The sequence below is a fragment of the Colletotrichum phormii genome (genome assembly GCF_030913505.1).
Source record: "Colletotrichum phormii strain CBS 102054 chromosome Unknown BDP81scaffold_20, whole genome shotgun sequence".
NCBI classification, from domain to species: Eukaryota; Fungi; Ascomycota; class Sordariomycetes; order Glomerellales; family Glomerellaceae; genus Colletotrichum; species Colletotrichum phormii.
This window is the reverse complement of record NW_026851462.1, coordinates 24,608-47,523: the sequence shown is the minus strand read 5'-3', so window position 1 is coordinate 47,523 and position 22,916 is coordinate 24,608. Positions and strand designations below refer to the sequence as shown.

The window sequence follows — 22,916 nt, the reverse complement described above, 5'->3', positions numbered from 1 at the left end:
CATGGGCCGCCTGAGAATAATTACAAAACTCCCCCTCCCCCCCTACGTAGGTATTAGATATAAATCAAAAGTGTAGGTCAAATCGTAAATGGGTCAAGGTCATCCAAATGTCCAAAATAGAAAGAAAGAAAAGAAAAGTGTCATCGTAAAATTGGGGGGGGGGGGGGAAGGGGACCCTTGACCTCAACATCAAGGTCCCCCTTACCGTGTACCGGTTCTTCGGCCGCGGTCGTCCTTTTTGGACGTGGCTCGCAGCCAGTCGTCCCATTCCTTGCTAATCTCCATGAGCACAGCGCCCATGACGCCAGCGCTCGCCATCAAGCCATGACCTTCGCCTTCGAGAACGCGCACCTCGCAGCGCTTCATCGTCTTGCCGAGCCATTTGACATTGTCAACTGGCACGCGCGTGTCGCGGCTACCGTGGTGTATAACGACAGGCCGTGTAATATCAACGTATCGGAAACCGATCGTGTGTCTGCGTTCCAAGCAGACCAGTAGGTCGACGGCAGGGTTGGCTCCCGTTGTGGCCAGCTCCCAGATGGCGTGCGTCAATCTCGTGTCGTAAATCGTCTGGCGCTCCTTATCCATCAATGCATCCGACGCGGCGGCAATGACGTGCGCATCGGCATCGTAGTGCCCCTGCGCCGATGCCGTGCCGGTTGGCCTGAGTCTATCCATCGTCTCTGCGGCGGGCAGTGTGGGTCTACCCGAGAGGTCGTCGCCTGTGCTGTTGCGATCAAAATTCAAGCCAAGGTTTTCCTTGTCGAGGTGGGGTGTCGTGTCCCGCTTGCTCCCATGTGTCGCCGGGGTGTCCCGGCCAGTGGTGGCGGTGGATTTGCGCTTGCTGCGTCTGGGATTCTTGGGCAGCGAGCTGGTGATGGAACTACTCGTCGCAGACATGAACGAGCTGTTGGCAGCCTTCAAGAACGTTGTCGGAAGCGCTCGCAGGATGCGTTGCGAAGTAGGAATCGCGTTGGTTGGTGGCAGCGCCTGCGACGTGCCAAAAACGTTCATCTGCGAGGGTGGGATCCAGGGCGCGAGCAAATGGATCTTTCCCCGGATATGCTGGGGCATCCGGAGAGCTGTAGCCAGCGCGTAGATGGCGCCGGCGGAGTGGGCGAGGATCGAAAACTTGGTAATCTTCAGGGCCTGGCAAATGGCATAGACATCATCGGGCCAGCTGAGTGGCGTCGCGGTTCCGTCGGCGTACGACTCGCTGTCGCCCACGCCAGGTCTATCGGGTGTAATGAGACGAAGCTTCAGCGTCAACGCGAGCTCGTCGTAAAAGGCCGTGATATATCTCGTCAATCCCATTCCCACACAACAAAACACGGCCGAGCCATCTGCATCTCCCACCTCGGAAAAGGAAATCACACGTCCGGTCTGCGGATGTCGAATCTTTTGCGACAGTCGAGGTGAGCACAGGTACGATTCGACAGCGTCGTCAATCGAGTCTGCACTGCGGGGACGCTCATACCCGGCCGGCATGCTGTTGCGTGGGTCGGGCGACGCTGCCGAGTTGCGGGAGCTCGCCTGTGATTCATCTCCCTTGGGGCTCAACGGCTGAGAGAGCCGCTTGAGCCTGGAGCTACTGCGCTTCATCTTGATGGCTTCACCTGCGTCTGGGGCCTCGCGTGCTGATTTCCGTCTGCTGGCGATCTGCTCATCCCGACGACGACCTTGAGCGACAGCGGGGAACGGTGCACTATCCTCCACATCCTCTTCTTCAAATAACGGTCCTGTTGTTAGGAAGTTTTCCGTATGCCTAGACTCGAAGAATGGGCGGCTGAAAGACGCTCCGGATGCGTCGGCCGATGCTCTAGCGAGGTCGTTTTCGGAAGCATGGCGAGACAAGTGTTTCCGCCTCGGTGCCTCCCGCGAATTCGACGTCTGTTCTTCTCCTTCAAATATTATTTCGTTGGTGCTATTGGCGCTTTCTCTCTTTGACCTGGAGGATCTCGTAGACGATCTCTTCGCATTCGCTCCCGTCTTGAAGAGGGACGAGTCTCGTGCGGGAATCGCTCTAGGGCTGCTGGCGGATTCGGGGCCGGGGCTCGCCATTTCGTGGTGTTTGCGGGCGCTTCCTCGGGTGGGAGAGTCTGGTGTGTAGGCGGGCTCTTCGCTAATGGGCGTCTCGGCGAGGAAAGGGTCGGGTCGTAAGGAGGCTCCGGTGAAGCTGCTGGAACTACGGTCGCCGACGCTCGCGCGTTTCTTTTCTTCCTTTTCGCGTAGTCGTTCCTTGGAGCTCATATACATCAAGCCCCTGTGACTTCTGCCCTGCTTCTTACCCCAACTATCAAACGAGCGCTGTCTCTTGAGCTCTGGGGTGGGCGCAGAACCACGTTCTACTGAAAGGTTGCCTATGCTCTGCGCATCGTCCCGCGATCCGAGCGAGCCTTTGGAGGAGGGCCTGGAAGAGCTTCGCAAGAGGGACTTGAGGCCGCCGGATCCGTCGCGGGCGGGAGAAGACTTGGGAGCGGTCAAGGGCGAGAATCCGGAGGGGGGTTTGGCGGTTCGGATAACGGGGGCGGATGCGGCGATCTCGTCGAGGGGCAAGTCTTGTTTCCGGAGTTGTTCGAGAGAGGGCTGGTGGAAGGCGCCGTAGTCGACTCCAAAGCTGCCTTGGCGAGGTGTTGCAGGGACTGATAAGCTCGGGGTGCTGCGCTCAAAGTGTTGGTCGGCGGGCTTGGTTATGACAGCAAAGCTGGTGATGAGAGAAGAAATGACCTCGGGAGAGCTGGGAACGGCATCGGCGTGGCGCGACGGAGGAGGTGGTGGTGGTGGGAGAGAGCGGTTCCGCGGCTGAGGTTCAGGGGTTTGAAGATTCCGGTAGCGCTGGGGGATAGGGGGGATTGAGTTTGGATCGTAGTCGTCCATGGCGACGCAGGGAGAAAGAAAGAAAGAGGTTACGGGTAGTCGACGGACCACGCCAGACCAGACCAGCAGACCACGCGAGCGAGCGAGCGCAGGTCGACACGGAACCGGCTTCAGGATTCAGGAGAGGGCACGGAACAGTTGCTGGACTGACTGCACTGGGCTTGGTGGGCGGGCAGGCGGTCGGAGCGGCGTTGTGGTGGTGGTGGTGGGCAGCAAGCAGGAAAGGCTGCTGCAGTACCGTTCCAGAAGCAACGTCGTACAGCGAGAGTACTCTGTACGTACAAACAACGGTTGAGATGGGATGAGAAGAGGGTCCGGGTGACTGCTGCAACTGCGACTGCGACTGCGACTGTGACTGTGACAGACCCAGCAGGAACAATGGAAACGGTGAACTAGGGCGGCCGCGGGCCCCCCTTACCGTGCGTCGATCGGGATCCGGGCTGCACCACGGTCCACGAGTTGTCGGATGGTGAGGAAAGGGATGGGATCTCAGGCTGGATCGGGTGTAGAGAAAGGCCCCGGAAAGGGTCGCGTCTTTCGCTAGTACTGGGACGCCAGCGGCGAGGCGAGAACGTAACCAGTCAGAAGTTGGCGCAGGTACGCGGAGTCGGTAAAGGTCGACAAGCCTGGCGTGCCTGGCGTGCCTGGCAAGGTAAGGTGGTATGGTATGGCCTACGGGACCGCAGACGCAGGAGGAAAGGCGCGGGCGACCAACTGCGAATGGTGGATAGAACCAGGGAGAGTCTGGTGCGTCCGGTGTCCAGGACCAGCGAGGCCAGCGTCTGTGTTCATGCAGGATGACCAGCAGCGGTCGCGAGGTAGCTGTCAGGTACTGGCGGCGTACTGCATGTGGTGTACTCTGTACGGAATAGAGGAAAGCACAAAAAAAAAAAAAAAAGGTATGGATCTGGCGGTACGAGTACGTTGATGCGGGCAGCGGTGGCTGCAGCTGCAGACAGGGTGAAGCGTAGCGCGTTCGGGATAGCGTCTCTACGTCTCGTGCGGATTGTCTCGTTTTTCGCGTTGATCGACCGAGAAGAGGAGATCAAGAGAAGGGGACCGTGCTCGCGGTTTTCTTGGTTGTCTTGTACGAAATATTGCGGCTTGCCCTCATGTACGGAATATGCCCCTGGAATTGTTAAAATTCACTTTTGTCGGCCCCTTGCGCTCGATCAGATGAGATTGAGAAGAGAGATGGGTGCGTGCGTGGGCGTTGTTGGACGTGATTTGTACGGAGTAGCGGTGCGTGGGTTGGAATTGGGCGGAATGATTGACACAGTCCGACTCCAGAGTACAGATGGATTCATTGGTTGCTCCGAGTGACGACAATGTGTGGTTGACAGGCAGGACTCTATTTTCAATCCGTATGTTCTAGGCGTTGATCTCTCTGCCCTTGACTAGATCGAGGATGGGCGAAGGATTTTGGTTGATAAAGGGGGGGGGGGGGGGGGGGGGGGGTCAGGCAGAAAAATTGAGAGTGTGAGAGAAAAGGGAAAGGCGATGGAAGCGAGGAAGACGTGGGAAGCCAAAAGTCAGGCTGAGATTGATCCAGTTGCACAGCGTCGCATTGACAGATGACAGGCGGCGGTGGCCCAAACCCATACGGCCTTCAATCTTGAAAATGCGAGATGTATCCGTAAGGTAGTTATCCCGTATTTCGTCAGGTAGACCGTAGCCCCCAAGCCAAGGCAGCAAGCTTGTCGGAAAGTATGTGTCAATGGGATGAGAGTCTATACCTGAAGTATTGATTGCGCTCCCTCATCTCACCGGAAGGTAATATTGGGTGTCTGACAGTCTGTCGAATGAGGTACGGTAAGGTGCGGATAGGGTGGTGGTTGTGACTGAACATGGCGCAACGGCCGTATTATTAGCCTCAGAATGGTATTATTGACCAACCCCCCCCCCCCCCAAAGCCCCGATTTTGCTGGGGAATGTCACAATGCGTGTGTCTTCTTTGCAGTTTGCATGAAAACGTGTTGCGTGGTGCGGCGTCACCACTGGGATGGCTGCGCAATGCCGATTGCACATCAGACAAGATAGCAGGGACGCAACGGCGAATCATGGTCCAGTCATGAAAGGATGCTACCCAGGGCAATGGTAGAGACGTCGACGGTGCAGTTGGATAAGACTGGATGAAAGGAGACGAGGCCCAAGGGAGGGATGAGTCCTGTATGACAATGTGAGGACGTGCGTCCAACTTTGGCTTGCTCCTCGCCTGCACCCACTCTACGCCGTAGGAACTTTTTGACAATGACAAGGCGTAGAAGGAGAAAATTGCAACAAACGCGAGATGGGTAAATTGATTGAAAGATGAATGGAAGAAAAGAAGATTCGCTCACCCACAGACCTGTACGAATGCAAGCAAGGTACGAAGCAGAACGCCCCTGCCTGTGCCTGAGGTCGACCCCTCCAGGTGCAAATCTCAATCCAGGCGCACGGGACCGAAAGAGTGGGGCAAATAGACAGGGGGCTGCCCGGGGCCAAATTCTCGAGGAAGGGACGGCAAGCCTCCGGTGACGACAGCTTCGAGTCGCAATTGCCTCGCAAGATAGGTACGTCGCCTTGGTCGCGATGCAAGGAAGGAAGGATCCTCAGGTTGGTTCTTGTCACACTTGTCAGCTTTGAAACACTCCGGTCAGGAACTTCATTTCCCTCCTTCCTCTGGAAACAAAAAAACACAAAAAAAAAACTCAAAAAAAAAAGGGGGACAACTGCTAAACGGCAAACCACGTGCGACTGCCAAGCCGCAAAAACTCAAAAAAAGAAAAAAAGAAAAAAAGAAAAAAAAAAAGTGTTCAATTTTACCCCTGGCCCAAAGCTCCGGCAATTGACCAATCCCAACTGCAGTATTTCATTCCCCGCTTTTCCGGCCCGGTGCGGATACCAACAAGGGCGCTGTCGGTGGGAACAAGGGACGGGAAATCCATCCGACGAATATCAGTACGAGTATCCGTACTCCATGCAGATACAAAGAAGAAGCTCGCAGCATCCAACGACTCGAGCCAAGAAGACCAGAAAGCAAACGAAAACGACGGATGCAGGTCGCGGGAAATAGAGAAGCTTTTTTTTTCGGCCGGCAAACGTTCCGGGGGGGCTCAGCAGCTCCCGAAAGTCTTTGCAGGACATGAGACGAGCTGAGCAAACTTACGCCCAGGACTAGTAAAAATAAATGGCAAACTTACCCCTCGGGTTTCCTACGTTCAGCACCTGTCTTGCCGCGCGGGGCTTATTGCTGGTTTCGTTCTTCTCAGGCGTGGAATTGGACGAGGCTGTCACTGTGTCGAATGTGCTCAAGCGGGACGGAATGTTCTTCAGAGTGTTCGAAATGGCTCAGCGGACGAGGGACGAGACTCAGGTAAACTTCAAATCCAAGCCAGCACAGCAGTGTCAAGAGGGGAAAGCAACTATATATCCCGCTCCTCACCGAACCCTGCCATGCCTACCCAGCATGTGAGGGGTTACACACGATCTCCCTCCAAGTCTCAGTCCCGCGCACTACCTACTTACTTTCGTGCCTGTCTCTCATATAGTTTACCTTGGTCGCATCACATCACCCTCGCTGCACCGATGGCACGCTGGCAAGGCAGGCAACGGTCAAACTTGGATCCCTTCCCGCGGTCTCACTGTGTCGTGCAGATTGCTAGCTTTCGCACTTGACTGTCTTGACGTCTTTTGCACCCGCGGAATGTCTCACCAGTATCCGTACATGTTTACTGTTTGGAAGGGACTCGGTAAGTTGGTGTGGGAAAAGTACATTGCACGAGAAAGGAAATCGGGATCTGCAGGCGACGCGCTTCATGTTGTTGATGACTTGATCCTGAGTTTGGAGCAGTACCACTGTCAGTACGGATATCTGTGATGGCGATATCCCATGTACATCCGACATACGTAAAAGAGAGTTATCCTCAATGTTCCAGAGATACAAAATGGTGGTGGTTGTAGTAGCCTCCTCACTACAAGTGCCGGACTCGCTGGTTCACCTTCATCACACAGAATCGAGGCGGCGCCTAGACAACCAAGGCAGGTTACATCTGTACCACATCTCCCAGGCACCGCCGCGCCAAAGAGACGAGTGTGCAACATCACGCCGGCACCGTCGCACGACACTCGGGTCGCTTGGGTAGCGAGTGGTACCGAGGAGCGAGCTCGAGTGTTAGATCCATGTTGACAGGATGTCTGTGCCTCATGGCGAGACAAGACAACAATAACATGGTCACTGCGACAGAGCCGAGAAACGACCACAGTGGAAATCAAAGCTGTAACTACGTACGAATACTTTTTAATTTAATACAAATGGCTGCAGTCGTCGTCTATGTCTCGCCAAGTTGTCGAATGGGGATCGGCGCTTGTTTGAGGTTCTTTTCCCTCTTGTAAAAGCAAAGAAGTGGGCAGATGTCCCCTGTGTAAGTGCTTTTTCCTGTCTTATGTTGCCTGCCAATCGCCGAGGCAACTTAAACTTACAACCAGAGAGAACTTCTGGAAAGTATACGGATAGTAAGAGGATTCAAAAAACAAAAACAAAACAAAAAAAGATCAAAAAAAGATTTTAGTTGATTGCTTGTCAATAACCAGACCTGAGTCGTGCTGGTCATCAAATGTTGAAGTCATGGCTGCGTGTTAGCTTGTGAGTCACCTTACACGTATGATGTGGGGAAACATCTCAACAGAGCCAGTCAAAGACGGTAAAGAGTCACTTGCAAACATACAGTCACATAGAACAAGAGGAACAATTCATGAGGTGGCCGAAATTTCTCATTACCACGCCCTGACGAGGGCTCAAGCCAGGGTCCAAGAGAACCAATCCACTAGGGACGAGTATCCCAAATCCGCCTAGACTATATCGCAAAAGCAGGAACCAATGCAGAAAATACCGCGTGAAAAAACAACGAGTTTGCATCCTCCAAGAATTCCCAGAGACAAATGAGATCCAAAAGCATGTGGGTGTGTTGAGATAAGTCGTTCAGTCTTGACATGCTTTGTTTGCTTGGGAGATTTCCCGTTTTTTTTTTTTGGTGTTGGTGTTGTTGGTATTGGCGAGGCCAGAAGAAGTGAGCGCAAAAGTCTGGTCCTTGTTGCGCTTTGGAGAGTTGTACATGCTTTCCTCGGCCTGCCCTGGAGTCGGAGGCGGGGCAAATCCCGTAAAGGTCCTCAAGACATCCGTAACTTCAGAAATGATGGGGAAAAAAAAAGACAAAAAACACAATCTGTTATGGTAACTGGCACCAAACTGATGTGCCCCGGCATGTCTAATACCGTAAACGCCCAAAAATCCATTTTCCCGATGGAAAGAGATGAGAGTCGTTGGAGTTGCGCCTCACCCGTAACTTGTCGTTCCCAAGTAAGCAGAGTAGTTGAAGAGTGGAACAAACTTGGTGCTGGGGTGGGTGTCTTTTTTTTTTGTCGTTGTTTTGTGTTTTTGTGTAAAATCAAAAGGTAACAAGTCTCTTCTCCGTCTTCGTTTCCCGCCTTATTCGCTCTCTGATGAGCCGTTTGAGCCGTTCCCTTACCACCTACGAGTGAACGTGGAGTAGGGTACTAGAGCTCAGAAGGGGGTAGACGCCAGTGATTGGTAAAAGGTAGAGAGAGAGAGAGAGAGAGAAAACCGCCCGGGCCCGGTGTATCCTGTATTTGGGGGAATCTTTGTCCAGAAGATGCGGAAGAGAGATGAAAGCAAGAAGAGCGGGAGGAGTGAATCTCGTTTGCGGGGGGTATTAATCCTCCTCGACTCCGGTAATCCACCAGAAAGGTTTGTTCGGCCAACCTCGATGAGAAGTGGAGATAGTTTTCAGGAAAGAAAAGACAGCTCCCAAATGGTGACGTTTCCAATCTGGTGTGGGAGAGAGAGGGCAGTAAGTGACGTTCCGGCATGAAAATCAGACCTCCGTGGGATCGCAGTTCTCAGACAACCTCCCATCCTTGTGATGCAAATCCGGAAGGCAAAAGACCAAAGTGACAAGAAAAAAACAACCGTGTTGAACGCCGTGACAGTACCATGATCGCTTTTGTACATGTGTTTTCTGGTTGTGTCTGGTCGAGGATCAACTCAACCAACAAGACCAAAAAGTCAACCGAAACCTCTCAGACGGTCTTGGGTGTTCGCGCGTTACTGTGGTCGATAACGTCATCGAGGTGGTTGCACATGGCCACGAACAGGTCAAAGAAGAGCTTGCTACCGCCGCGCTCCATCTCGGCTTGCATGGTTCCGCTCCTCTTGAATGTCTTGCGACACCTGATGATCAGAGCGAGGTAGTGAGCGCGCAGCCGCGAGTCCGAGTCGGGGGTGTGGGCGTAGGCGTACTGGGCGGAGCGCAGGATGGTGCCGATATCAATACCGGACTGAAGACCCTGCTTGCGCAGAGCCAGGCGCTTGAGCTCCTCGAGCCCGTACCGCTCCGCAGCACAGTAGATGACGGTGTCGCGGAGGATGTGTTGCCCGCAGCCCGAGACGAAGATTGTTGCCTCACTCGCGGTGGTACCGGTAGTTGTCGATGTGGGAGTGGAGGGAACGGCGGCCGCGCGGCCGCCTCGGGGGGTGTTTTCGGGGTTGGGGGAAGTTTGGGGAGTTCCTCTGACGGCGTCCTCGAGCTCCCAAGAGTTGCGGTGCCTGTTGTGGACGAGGCGGGGGTAGTAGTCACCCTTGTAGAGATACTCAAGGACGGAGGAGAAGATCTCGGGTTCTTCGTCGGGGAGGGATATTCTCTTGCTCTGCGACTCGAAGAACTGGCCTCGGCAGGCGGCCTCGAAGAAGGGCGACTGGAAGAGGACGTCCTCGTGTGCGGCAAACAGTCGGCCCTCGCGTCCCACGGTCAAGGTGACGATGGGTGAAGGGGCCACGGACTTGCCCGTCTTGGTCGGCAGCGGTGCGGGGACGGCTGGCGGGGCCATGGCGGGCTTCTCGTTGACGGACTGTTGCATTTTCGATACCTTCTGGTGATCCCGGGTCGAGCTTGACTTCTTCAGCCTGGACGTCTTGTCGACGCGGACATTGGGGTCTTGCGACCTGAAGGTGCGCTTGAACAACGACATGACGGTTGTTGGTTTGCTAAGAGAGAGCGGGCGTTGTTGGCCCGAAGAAGTTGTTGTTGCTGATGCTGTTGGTGTTGATGTTGTTATTCTGATTAAGGAATGACAACTCGAATGGGGAACGATAGAGTAAAGACAAGGGAAGCTGAGACGATGGAGAGCGCGTTGCTCAGGGACCTTATATGTCTTTGTCTACGGGATAAGAAGACTTGTAGAGAGCGACGAAATGAGCGAATAGAGGAGAGGGAGGAATGACGAAGTTGGAGGGGTGTTCGGATCGGAGGGGGGAGGGGGGGATAGAGAGAGAGAGAGAGAGAGAGAAGAGAGAGTGTGAGAGAGAAGTGAGGGACGAGTGACACACAAAAAGATTGACTGGGGGTCCGGGGTGAGAGATGCCTCCTATGGAAAGGGAATTCAGTAACGAACGACCCAAGGAGGTATTCCCAACTTGCAACTTTGCGACCCTTTTTTTGGTTGTGGTTGAGGGGGGGGGGGGGAAGAACAAGAGAGAAGAGGGGTGGATTGCGGAGGGGGGGCCTTCATACTTATACCATCACGTTAAGTTGGTGATGTTTTTAGGCTGGATCTCTTCTTTGGCAGGGTATCATTGGTCGGCGTCTTCCCAACCGCCGTATAATTTGGGTGGCGGCGGGAGTGTGTTGCGTAGTGCGAGCCGCGTGTGTGATAGGACGAACACCACCTCATCATCCATGATCCCCCCAAGATCCAAGCACTACTCACGGCACTCTCTACCTTGGACTTCCCGTCCCAAGTACTCGCAAGCACTGACTTCACGCCAGCAGGTACTTGATGTTCGGCGGAGCAGGGTAAACAACTGGCGCGCGTTGCTGACGCTTGAGGGAACCTGGGGACAAATCCACAGAGCTGAACGGCCATGAACGCTGTTGGGGCATATTGCCAGCTGCGGACCGGGCAGACATGGACAGCCCAGGCAGCATCGCCGCCTAACCACGACCAAAATGGAACGTCGAGGACGTCAGTGACTTCACACGCGGTACTTGCCAACTGCCACTCAGCTTCACCGTTGCAGGTTCCAGGCTGTTGGGCTCTCTCCCTCTCCCTCTCCCTCTCCCTCTCTCTCTTTCTGTGCTTCGCCAATGGAACAAGGACAAGCAGTGACTCCAGGACGGAAGCAAGTAGGTACACGCAACGGCCCTGACTGACTGGACTGATACGCAAGACTGACACGACGGGAGGGTAGGTGACTGGCCCAGACGTGAGCTACGTATCTTTTCTTGGGTATCCGCCAACCGCCGCGCCTCCAACCGGGGAGTAGCCGCTAAGGCACCCGACACTTTCCCCTTTGCCTCAGGAGCCAGACCTAAAAATCAAGTCTAAGTTCTTATCTGAGGTACCTCCCATCAGTTATGTTCGTGCGTGTGTCAGAAGTACTCTTCAATAACAGGTGCCGGTACCTGTGGAGGCTCCCTGGAAACAAACGGTCACCGGCCATCGGCCTTGGGCCCAGACCAGAACCCCCCCCCTTCCCCTCCGTGCCTTCTCCGACCCCCCGAGATTGGGAACGGGCCTCCCGGTGCGTTGGCAGACTGGAGTACTTCCAACTTCACCTCAGGCACGAGGTACGAAGTAACATACCTCAATTGGGCTTGGTCCAGATACATCCGCCATGTACCTCATGTTCCTTCATCCGATTCCGCCAAGAAGGCATCCGGGGGGGGGTCCAAAGTCGGGAATGGCGGCCCAAGAAACCTCATCCGTAGACACCTCACCATCTTCGCATGCGCTGTCGTCAGGACCGCACGTGAGGGCGTCGCAACGCGGGGCTCCCTCAGTTGCGCGAGTCCTTGGTGGTTCTTCTCATTTCCCTCTTCCAGAATCGACACCTCAGGACTGCACCTCCCAAACACCTCAGGACATCTCAGGAGTCATGGACACACCTCATGGATCCCTCATGGACGCCAGAAGAAGTCGCGAGAAGGCGGTCGACGACCCCTTGGCAGTGCCATTGGCTCGTTGCCCGGGTCATGAGCACCGATACCTCAGAGTGCCCAACAAGATTCCGTGATCGATAAGGTATCCGACTGATTCGGCCAAGCTGCCAACTCACTGGCGGCTCGACTTCTGCCCTTCCGGTTGGTGAGTTCCAAGGTTCGTCGTCTGGACATGCCGCCCACGGTTGCCACGGTTGCCATGGTTGCTGTCTACTCTATCCTCGCAGGATCGGGACTGCTCGAGATGCTGCAACCTCTGCAACCTATGCACCTCTGCACCTCTGCACCTCTGCACCTCTCCCCTCATCGCCGCCGTCCCCCGGATCGCCCAAGCTTCCGCCCTGCCACGCGGGATTGGATAGAGCCTCATGCTCTCTGCAATACTTCGAGACCTGAACTTGCGTGTAGGTGCCTTACGACGCAGTTCCTCCTCAGTCTTCACTGCCTTTCCACGACTGAGAGCTCGCCAGCGTCTACCTTCTTTCCCCAGGCTGCTTCACATTGGTCTCAGTAGCGCTGGCGAGAACGCATTCAGACCTCACTGTCTCACTAGCCACAACCTAACTTTATTTCATCCAAACCCCTCTGAACCCATCCAAACTCGCTCAAAGCCGCATGAACGACAGACTCTTTCCATACGATAGTCAGCCACCTACCTAGCCAGTTGCCAGACCAGGCAAGCCGCTGCTTCGGACTCAACTTCTAGAATCCCCGTTCGACTCGTCTCGGCTCTCAACCCCTCCTCAGCCCAATATCCTAGTTCTACGAATAGTCTCCTTGGTCCATGGATCGATCCACGAACCCTTGCAACTAAACCCCTCCTCTTGCTCCCCCCTCCCTCTCCTCGGACAAAATCACATCGTCGACTTTGCGTCCCTCTTCGAGATTGGCGTTTGCCGCTAGTCGGGCAGATTCAGGCACAAAATCACCGCCGCCAATCATCGAGAGCCACCAGGACCCCGTCCCGCTCGCTTGTCTCCCCCAATCCCTGCTCTCCGCCTGTCTTCATCGTCGGCAAGCCCAGTGACCTGCATCACCGCCTCAACACCGCTCCTTGCCCCAGCTCCATGATCCATCCATCGGTCTTCCCCTCGCGTCCCGTCCCGTCAACGCCCATGATACCATTGCCTGCCAACCTTAGTCGTGGACTCCCCTTTCCAGTAATCACGATTCATTCGCCAGACGATGCCTCGGTCCCTGGGAAAATAGGAGTTGCGTGTTGGAAGTCATAATGCTCTAGGTTATTTTGGTAATCGTATGTTGACCCTCCCTGGCATCTCGCCCTCCACCGCCTCGAGGGGTACATTACACCATCCTCGACTCCAGCCCGATGCATGCCTTATCAATCCTACAATCTGAGGCATCCGTCCACTGTACCTATCAACGACGCATGGCCAAGCCCGATGGAACCGGCCACCACCGCCGTGCTCACCGCCCGACGCCTGCCCCGTTCATCTCCGACAAGACCCGTCTGGACCGAAAGTCCCTCAGTGGCCCGCCACCGCGGCAGCGGCGGCAACCCGTCTCGTGTGAGCAGCTCGGGCCATGTTCTCGCGCATACCAACGAGACCGTACATGAATGCGTACACTAACCAACAAGTCAGTATCATCTTGGTCAAAGTCACCAGGTACCAGAGAGAACCCACTGATGGGAGCAAGGATTACAAATCCAATCGACGATGCCACCACGGCCTCACGGGATCCGACGTTCTTCTCGTTCAGCCAGTAAAAGGCATCGGCGCCAGTCTCGACTTTGCCGATGGCTGCCCAACCGAGATAGAGACCCGCGAAGAAGATGACGCCCAAAGTGTGTGCGCCAACGCCCTGCCCGTTTCAGTCGTGTCAGTGTATGTTTCTTGCCTCAGGTACAAGGCAACTCACAAAGGGACGCTTGATGCTGTTGAGCCAGAAGATTTCAATGAGGGAGACGACCGATGTGATGCCGAAGAGATTGATGATGACAAAGGCCTTGTACCAGCCCTTTCCGAATATCTCCGTGACTGATAATGTGGTATTAGACCAAGTTAACATCAATTAGACGTCATGACTTACAAGGTTCATGTGGCCCATTCTTGTGTGTGTCCTCCAAGCTGGTCCATTCGTATGCGAAGGAGTCCCCAATCATGTCGGCCATGGCGGAGCCTCCGGATGGCTGAGGCTTGGGGGGCTCTCCCGTGTTCTTGTCATCGTGCTCCAGTGTGACAAACCAGTAGATGACTGTATTCATGAAGGTGAAAACAGTTGTAGTGGTGTAAAACAAGGTGAAGTAGAACTGCTTGCGAAGACTGGCCATGTCGTAGGGCAATGACAGTGTTCTTAATGCCCAGTACTCCCAGCCAGTGCTGGTTTCCTCGATGTGTGGATGATAGAGATGAGTGTATGTCCAGCCCTAGGATTGAGGATCAAGGTCAGCAACAAGCCACCACTTAGACTACCTGACTACCTAGGCTGTGACTTGACGTACCAGAACAACCGCGTGGTAGGCCAAAAGCAGAGAAAAGGTGACAACGGAGAAGTCAAAGACCACCCGCCAGTCAGAGTAAGCAGACTCTTCTTTTCGCAGCTTGTAGTCAAGAACCGTAGCTCCGACTGCGGTCAGATAGGCAACAATGCCACCTCGAACCCAACACAAGTGGTTCTGGGAAAAGGACCGCCATGGTGAATGGCATGCTCTAAGAAATGCAGGCTAAGAAAGGAAGATTAGCTCCAGCAATGAAAACGTACGGCACTCGACTCCGCAACGTACATGGTCCTGGACCTGGCCATATGATGCTGGCGTTGGCAGGCCATGTCCATCTTGGAACTCTGATTGCCCGTGGAGCAACGGAGTGGTGACGGAGGCGTCCATCGCGATGGAAACTAACGGAGGCTGGGCAGGATACTGAAGAGATGTAGTCGAGGTTTGAAGCCTAAGAGAGGTGCTTTGGGCGTCTTGGTATGGCTTTTGATACAGAGGACGGCTGACAGCTTGTTGGAAAACACCAGGCAAAGACGTCAAGGAAGAAGCTGAGAGAGGGATGTCAGGTCGAGGAACGGAGAACGAGATGGGAGAACATAGGACAGAGACATGTGGAAGATGTCAATGGGAGGGATGCTGCCTTCCATTTTCTGGTGAGAATGCGACTGCCGTTGGTAGTTATCTCATTCATGGAAGGAAGGCATGTGCCTTGCTGAGGCGTTCATCTATGATGGGTGGAAGGAAGTGACCCGGAATGCCCAAGTTGAGGTTTGGGAAGGCAGGTAACGGGCAGCATCGGCTTTCAACCAGGAAGGAAGCCATCGCGCGTGCTGGGGTATTTGTTGCAGTTCCAAGCGAGCAATTGAGCTCAGGAAAGAGACATGAATTTTGATATGAATTCATGATGTTGTCGGGACGGCTTCAGGCTAGTTCTTATAGCTCACTTCAATTGCCAATATCCCAACCCCGTGATGAGTGGGAGCGTGTTGTGTTTGACTTTTAGCATATTCCAGCAAAATGATTGGCATTCAATACTTGGGTACGAGAATACGTTCAACTCAATTGATGCTTGAGCTGCAGGAATTTGCACCATTATTTGTGTGATTTTGCCTACCTACCTATGCAGTAAGGTACCTTAGTTGCAGCTTGCAGCTTGAAGATGTTAGATGAGGCAAGATCACTGGACTCGAGAGCTGAAGCCTGCCTGAAGGAGAACAAACCGTGGTCTGTGCACCTCATCCGTCTTGAGCCGACGAGACGGTTGGCCAAGAACGATAAGATAAGCAGAGTACGTACCTCGTGATGTCCATTGACACGTTCCACGTCTGCAAAACAGCTGGCCTGTGCTCTTGCTCTTGCTCCAGCTTCAAGGAAGGTGCCTTGCTGGCCAGAACTCAACTCCAAACTGAACATCACGACCCGAGACCTTCTACCGCCACCGACGAGGCTAACTACAACACCGCCCACACTTGCCAGAACCGCCAGAAATATGTTGTCGGCTCTCGGAAACCCGCGCCAGGCGGCGTCGCAGCTGCTCAACTTTGCGCTGATCCTTTCGACTGCCTTCATGGTACGCACAGCGTTACTCCCCAAAGAAGCTCTTGCTAACTCCAGTGGTAGATGTGGAAGGGTCTTTCCGTGATTTCCGATTCTCCCAGCCCGATCGTCGTCGTTCTCAGTGGCTCCATGGAGCCTGCCTTTCAAAGAGGCGATCTCCTTTTCCTGTGGAACCGCAACCTGATCCAGGAAACTGACGTTGGCGAGATCGTTGTCTACGAAGTCAAGGGCAAGAACATTCCCATTGTCCACAGAGTGGTCCGCAGATTCGGCTCCGGGTATGTCCCCACTACATTCTGCCCCCCCTCGTCTTCTTCACTGACTAAGATGCTCGTTGTAGACCGGAAGCGAAGCTCCTCACCAAGGGCGACAACAACAACTCCGATGACACTGGTTCGTGGTGCCCCAATAATCCTCAGCGAGTAGAGACTGATCAAAAGCAGAGCTGTATGCCAAGGACCAGGACTACCTCGTGCGCAAGGACATCATCGGCAGCGTCGTCGCATACATTCCCTTCGTCGGCTACGTCACGATCCTCCTCTCAGAATACCCGTGGTTGAAGACGGCAATGCTGGGAATAATGGGCTTGGTAGTGGTGCTGCAAAGAGAGTAGATCCGTCGTTATGGCCAAAAATTTGATACCTACATTCGGAACGAGCCGGGAACCGTGCAGCGCCAGAATCGCGAAAACCATTGCAGAGACCGAAAGGGTTGGGGAAAGCAGCACAAATGCGGTTGTTGGGCGGCCGTGATCGTGATGCTCCGACTGATTGATGTTGGTGACCGAGAAGCGGCCTCGGTGTTGAACATTTGGCGGGGCATGTACCGGTCATTGCCGCGCTTCTGTGAAGTGAGACAGACGTCCGCACTCCACAGAGATTCCCATGGTACAACTGGCCATCAATGCTGGGATTTACAGAGAAGAGAGAATCATGTCGCGAGCAGCTCTGGAAATCCCTCAATCGCAGCAAACACCGAGGTCCATGCATTGGATCAAACATTGTCTCTCTTGCTCTCGAGTATCGTCGTTTTCTCGATCCCGCGATCGTAGTGCATCGTCAGGTCTCGTGGCATGAACTGGGGTTTCCTTTGTGTCTAGACTCCAGTCTCCAGGCAGCCAGCGGCACAGCTGACAGGGTTCTGCTTAAGGCCCATATGAGCCAAAATTGTGGTCCAATGGCAAGACCCTTGATCTCCGCCGCCAACTGGTTCTAGCCAGGGGCGCCGTCCTTTTTGGGACGCGATTGTTACCGCGCCGGTGCCTGTATCATGCACCAAACCGTTAGAAGAGCGGCACAGTCGTGTGATAAAATGAGCCAAAAATCCTTTGCCGAAAATTTGAACCAACGCCTGTGTCTCTTGCTCCTTTTCGGTTCGTGTTGAAGGTCTCACTGATCTTCTCATCGCTCATTTTGTTGTCCGGATTACCCCAATATCGTGGACTCTCGTATTGTTAGGTTGCTATCAAGTTGTGTAAGACGCTCATTCAGCCACCTCACTTTATTCATCATGGCTTCAGCCCAGTACGTACCACAGTCGCAGTACGCTCCGCCTGATGGCTTCGAAGGCTACGTGCCATACGCGCAACAAGGTCCTCGTGAAATCCCATTCAACGGAAAATGGCACCGAGCAAAGATTGTCCTACGTAGTCTCAACATTGCATTCGGTGCCATCGTCATCGGCATCTCAGTCTCTCTTGTGCTTTACTCATTTTCAAGTTCATTCTACCTTGTATTCAGTGGATTCCCCGTAAGTACCCGATGGACTCACAGCTTTGGAATTAAATCGAAAAAGATATGATGTCTAACCCGCTTGTAGGCTGCCGTTCTTATATGCTGGGAAACCTCCGAACTGATCACCATCTGCGCAAGAGGCGGGAGACGAGGAATTCACCCCGGTTCTCATGTCGGAATGCACCTGCTCTTCTGGCTCGTCTTCCTCGTGGCCACGGGATGGGAGATTGCAAACATTATCCTCCGCGATGGTCCGCGGTCGTGGGTGTTCAGCGGCGGCCAGATCACCTCTATGCAGGATACAGTGATGGCGTTCACTGCCCTCTTGCTGTAAGTATAACAAATTTTCTAAGATGCCTCGGGATGACTGCTAATACTTCATAGTATCAATAACTTCACCCTCTTCGTCCGCGCATGTATTGAGTGCAAGCAGCGCAATGCTCGCCCTCCTCCCGTCTACATGGTCCCTATCAATGGGCCGCCGCCGATGCAGCCTGCAGGTTCCTACCAGCCCTACCCATACTCCCCGCAGCAAGCCTCTTTTCAACCACAGCACGACAAAGGGCAGATGACAGGAGCTAATGTTGACACCATTGAGAGGGAGGCACAGCCAGGCCTGGATGGGACGTACTACGGTCCCGGAAGCCGGGCTTGATCAAGATGTGCTTTGTAGTTGAAAGTGGAGGAAAACTTTGAATGCTTTAGTATGGAAAACGGATGATACCCAATAATTGCGATCAGGGTGTTGAATTTCATCGAGCACTGGAGTATAATGTTCATGACGCCAGAACATGCCATGCTAAACTTAATTGAATAATCCATAATCACAATACCAAGGGCCCGTGGCCATGAGATCTTTGAAAATGTGCACTGTACCATGTTTGAGCCCTGGTGGTGTCATAAGTATTTTTATTGATCTTTGGGCAGGGTATTGAGCTACGCCGTCCAATGCTCACTCAGACCACTGCACGTCAAAGTCCTTGAATTGAACCTCAAGATCGCTCTTCGCATCCTTGGCAGGCCGGGCAACTAGAGCGCCAACAGTCAAGTTCCAATCCTTGCCAGTACAATCATCATCTCCGAAAACCCAGCAAATCTCACGCAGCGGCACCTTGGTGCCGTCCTGCTTCACATAGTACACCCAGAAGCTCGGGCCCATGAAGTCGCGCTCCTGTTCAATGAGCACGGTGATGCTCTTGGTGTCCTCAAAGGCGGCGAGAGGGGTGATGCTCCAGTCGGCCCAGCGGTCGCAGGCGACGGTGCTAAGTTGTGGCGTGCCTTGGTAGTACTCCAGGCCAGTCTTGATCCATCTCTTTTCGCGGCCAGAGTTGGAGTCGAAGGTGACGATGAGGCCTGCTTGGTCGTACTGTTCGGACCAGTCTGCGGTAAATGTGACTTTGGCGGACTTGAATTGGCTCAGGGGCTTGGCTGGAACCGTCTTTGTGGGAGCTGGATATGTTAGATTGCGGCTCGTATGAGGGTGAGTGAGTCGAGATTACCATCGTGGACATTATGGGCAGGCGGCTTCTTCCAGATGTCTGTGTTGGGGGCCGCGGAAAGGTTGAAGGAAGACATGATGAGTTAGATTTATCTTGGTTATGTTGAACTGACCGAGAATAAATAGGGTCAATGTGTGTAAATTGTGCGTATGGACTGAAGTTGAGGAAGTGAGGTAGGGTATATTGCTGGGCATTTGGAGGGTTAAATAGGCTCGAGTGAGAGTAGCATTGCGGCTGTTTCTGCAGCATATACTTCATGTTGATGGTGTGAGAGCTACAAACTACTTGGGGACTTCACGCACTTGCCCCGCAGTAAGCAACACGAAGTATTCATACTTGCACTGTAGGTTGTTTGCCGATCCAAGGTGTCATGCAGGGTCTCTTCGCCTTAGATAATTGAGACGGTGCAATGGGCCGACAACCCGCTCATACCGAAGCCGATTTCACAGTACTTACTGCGCGATTGGGTTTCCGGGCTTTTGTAAAGAACTAGCACGAAGAATTATGGCCCGGAGTATAAGTTTGCAGCACTACAAACCCTGAATGAAGAAGCTAAGTGAAGCTTGTTCCCTACTTAAGATGCTTATGAATCCAAAGAGGCCTCATGATCAGGACGAGTGTCGACGGAATTCTCGCTTGAACCTCTATGTCACTGGCCTAGTTGCCCCGCGATCCCTTCAGGAGACGCGGGGCAAAGCAGAAGTGACTCGGCCCGCAGGTAGGAGAGCTCAAAGGATTGGCTGACACCGGTTCGGTTGCCAGCGGAGTCTCCGCCGGTATGCATGATGCTTTCGCTCGGTGAGTACTGCCCAATTGGGAACAAGTTCCCGCAAGGTCAGTTTTGGTTCTTCAACTCCAATGACATGTAATGTTCTGCGAGAGGCATACATATTCATAGCCACATCAATTAAGGTGGCGGTGCGAATATGAGGCGGCTGTGAGAGATTCTGCGTCGTAAGTGCGATGTTGAAATAGTGGTGAAGATGCAGATTCGAACCAGTGGCTCCAAGAAAAACACAAAAGAGTGGATATTCCCTCTTATGGAAGGTATCGGAGATTGACTCAGCAAATACCTACATCCCCCCACTACCTTTGCACCTGCCTTCCATCTCACAAACGTGCACCTTCCCCCGCTCGACCACCTCGTCGCCAACCCCACAAATTTTCCCATTCTTCACCTCATTCCGCCGACCACCAGTATCCCTCTGCAGACAATCCGAATCAGAGACGGGACCATCTTCAATTCACTTACACTCTATTCGCCCATCATAGTACTGCTGCCCACATCACCGAACGCGTGGACGACTTCGCACCAAACCACGCCTGTACACAACATTGCTTTCATCCACGTCGTCTGAGTTGCGAAGCAGACAGGCAGCCTTTGTAGCCTGGAGCTGGAGGAAAGGGGACGTTTACGAGGCCATTCGCAACTTCGCAATCCACATCTGCCATACCTATGCTGCAAGCAATTCTTCTTTTCTCGACAGAATTCTCTTAGGCCTCCTGACACCCCGACGGTCCGCCTCCGCGAGGCACCAACATCGAAACAATGTCTTCTTTCCTGACGCCCACGAAGAAGTCCCAAAAGCCGGCTACCAAGTCGAAGCCTTTCCAACCACCGAACCGCATTCGAGCCATCCGCGAGCAAGCCGAACGTCAGCAAGCCAACAACGCCGCCGCTGCCGCCGCCAGCGCTGCTGCCCAGGCACAACAGAACCGCGCAAGAGCCCCCACTGTCGCCATCTCAAACCGTCCACAATGTCCGAACAAGGCCTGCGTCAAGCCCAATGTTGTCGACGGCATCTGTCAAACCTGCGGTCGTGTCGCCGATGACAGCAATATTGTGGCCGAAGTGCAGTTTGGCGAGACGTCTTCCGGTGCTGCCATGGTACAGGGAAGCTATATCGCCGCCGACCAAGCTGGCGTGAGGACCATGGGCCCGGCCTTCCGCCGCGTCGGAGGCTCCGACGACAGAGAGAAGACCATCCGTGAGGCTCGCGCCCTGATACAGGGTTACGCTCAGCGTCTCAATCTTAGCGATAATACTGTCAACACCGCTGTTCAGTGTTTCAAGCTCGCCTCCCAGTCAGGCTTCACACAGGGCCGGAAGATCATTACCGTCGCAGCTGTCTGCCTCTACGCCGCATGCAGAATGGAAAGGCCGTGTCGCGTCATGCTCATCGACATTGGCGACATTATCCAGGTGAACGTTTTCGTACTTGGACGAACCTTCAAGGCGTTGACCAGAACCCTGTGCCTCTTCCCGAGCGGAGAGTCCCCAGTCTTCCCTGAAGACATCATCTACCGATTCGCCTCCAAGCTTGAATTCAAGCATATGACCAACCGCGTCGCCGAGGATGCTGTCCGCCTTGTCCGTCGCATGAAACAAGATTGGATCGTCATGGGTCGTCGTCCGTCCGGTATCTGCGGAGCGTGTCTTCTGATGGCCGCCCGGATGCACAACTTTCGGCGAACCGTTCGTGAAGTTGTGTATATTGTCAAGGTCACGAACCACACCATCCAGGAACGTCTCGAGGAGTTCAATGTGACGGAAACAAGTAAAATGACGGTGGAGGACTTCTTGTCTCAAGATTTCAGCTCCAGCTCCCACGACCCCCCATCTTTCTACAGGAACACTGAGGCCTGGCAAGCGCAGCAGGAAGAGCTTGGCAAGAAGCGGAAGCGCACCATCACAGATGACGGCGGTAACAACAGGACGACACCTGCGCCCTCTCTTCCACCGCCTGATCTATCTGCAGCTCCGACCATTGAGTATCGTCGAGACAAGGATGGCTACATTATCCCCCCTCTACCATCGAAAATCGCCGTCAACGAGCCGGCCCTAAGAGATGCTAACAGCAACCAACATCTTGAGGGCCTGGCTCAAGAATTTGGCGACGCGGAAAAGGAAAATGAAGAGTCATCACAGACGGATGCCGGTAGCGAGAAGACGCGGCAACCGAAGCCCTCGTTGCCAATCAACGACGAGTGGGAAGAGGATGAAGCCGAGATGGAAGATCAGATTTCGGAAATCATGAACGATCCCGAGACTTATGAACACGCAAAAGCATTCAGCAATGCCGAGCAGCGAGCTCGCATCCACTCGATCTGGGCCCTCCAACAGCAACCAGACAAGGCTGTCTCAATGGCGCCCGAGGTTGGCGAAGACGAGTTCGCAGATGATCCCGAAGTGGCGAATTGTATGTTGACTCCCGATGAGATCAAGATCAAGGAACTTCTGTGGGTCAACGAAAACAAAGACTGGTTGCGCGCATCGCAGGAGCGTCTCTTCCGCAAGAAGCTGGAGGAGAAGAAGCCGAAGAAGGACCGCAAGAGGAAGAAGCGCCCACGTATTGGCGAAGGCCAGACCACCCCTGCCAGCACACCAGGCGAGGCCGCTGTGAATGTCATGAAGGAGCGTGGTTTCTCGAAGCGCATCAACTACGAAGCTATCCGACAGATGTTTGATGTCGCTGGCCAAGGTGACCCTGGCTCCCGACCTGAGAGTGAAGCCGCGAGTTGTCCTACGAGCAAAGCGCCTAGTGTGGTGGATGACCACTATGACGAGGAAGAAGAGATCGAGCCCATCGAAGGCGGCGAGGGCAATGACCACCAAGACGACGAGTATGGCGGTGGAGACGACTACGATGACATGGGCGACGAATCCCACATGTACGATGAGGACGATCAGGGGATGGGCGAAGACGACGACGACGACGATTTTGGTCTCAATGACGACGATGAGTGAGCATACCCAGTCTCGCCAGGTCGTGTCTTTTGCGGGTCGGGTGAATCG

General features: G+C 54.0%; 7 protein-coding genes across 7 annotated transcripts; 3 read left to right on the top strand and 4 right to left on the bottom strand.

Annotated features, from left to right (window-relative positions):
• Window positions 1-201: 201 nt before the first annotated feature.
• On the bottom strand, window positions 202-2,877 carry BDP81DRAFT_328254 (uncharacterized protein; the record flags this gene model as incomplete). Its single annotated transcript, XM_060585198.1, has 1 exon — window positions 202-2,877. The coding sequence occupies one exon, from the start codon at window positions 2,875-2,877 to the stop codon at window positions 202-204; it is 2,676 nt and encodes an 891-aa protein (XP_060441286.1).
• Window positions 2,878-8,955: 6,078 nt separating this feature from the next.
• BDP81DRAFT_397596 (uncharacterized protein) lies at window positions 8,956-9,903 on the bottom strand (the record flags this gene model as incomplete). The annotated part of the gene is made up of 1 exon (XM_060588344.1): window positions 8,956-9,903. The coding sequence occupies one exon, from the start codon at window positions 9,901-9,903 to the stop codon at window positions 8,956-8,958; it is 948 nt and encodes a 315-aa protein (XP_060441285.1).
• A 2,970-nt stretch (window positions 9,904-12,873) lies between these two features.
• Window positions 12,874-14,869, bottom strand: BDP81DRAFT_94810 (uncharacterized protein). The gene is made up of 6 exons (XM_060596517.1): window positions 14,620-14,869; window positions 14,338-14,559; window positions 13,926-14,262; window positions 13,755-13,873; window positions 13,520-13,697; window positions 12,874-13,461 (listed from the first exon to the last, which is right to left on the bottom strand). The coding sequence occupies exons 1-6, from the start codon at window positions 14,719-14,721 to the stop codon at window positions 13,361-13,363; spliced, it is 1,059 nt and encodes a 352-aa protein (XP_060441284.1). The 5' UTR covers window positions 14,722-14,869; the 3' UTR covers window positions 12,874-13,360.
• Window positions 14,870-15,820: 951 nt separating this feature from the next.
• On the top strand, window positions 15,821-16,501 carry BDP81DRAFT_452770 (signal peptidase complex catalytic subunit SEC11; the record flags this gene model as incomplete). The annotated part of the gene is made up of 4 exons (XM_060592775.1): window positions 15,821-15,901; window positions 15,952-16,166; window positions 16,229-16,281; window positions 16,332-16,501. 4 exons carry the CDS (start codon window positions 15,821-15,823, stop codon window positions 16,499-16,501), a joined length of 519 nt encoding a protein of 172 aa, XP_060441283.1.
• Window positions 16,502-17,397: 896 nt separating this feature from the next.
• BDP81DRAFT_463847 (uncharacterized protein) lies at window positions 17,398-18,276 on the top strand (the record flags this gene model as incomplete). Its single annotated transcript, XM_060594070.1, has 3 exons — window positions 17,398-17,637; window positions 17,707-17,951; window positions 18,006-18,276. The coding sequence occupies 3 exons, from the start codon at window positions 17,398-17,400 to the stop codon at window positions 18,274-18,276; spliced, it is 756 nt and encodes a 251-aa protein (XP_060441282.1).
• Window positions 18,277-18,573: 297 nt separating this feature from the next.
• On the bottom strand, window positions 18,574-19,196 carry BDP81DRAFT_397592 (uncharacterized protein; the record flags this gene model as incomplete). The annotated part of the gene is made up of 2 exons (XM_060588343.1): window positions 18,574-19,070; window positions 19,121-19,196. The coding sequence occupies 2 exons, from the start codon at window positions 19,194-19,196 to the stop codon at window positions 18,574-18,576; spliced, it is 573 nt and encodes a 190-aa protein (XP_060441281.1).
• Window positions 19,197-20,669: 1,473 nt separating this feature from the next.
• BDP81DRAFT_397591 (Brf1-like TBP-binding domain-containing protein) lies at window positions 20,670-22,868 on the top strand (the record flags this gene model as incomplete). Its single annotated transcript, XM_060588342.1, has 1 exon — window positions 20,670-22,868. The coding sequence occupies one exon, from the start codon at window positions 20,670-20,672 to the stop codon at window positions 22,866-22,868; it is 2,199 nt and encodes a 732-aa protein (XP_060441280.1).
• Between the last annotated feature and the right edge of the window lie 48 nt (window positions 22,869-22,916).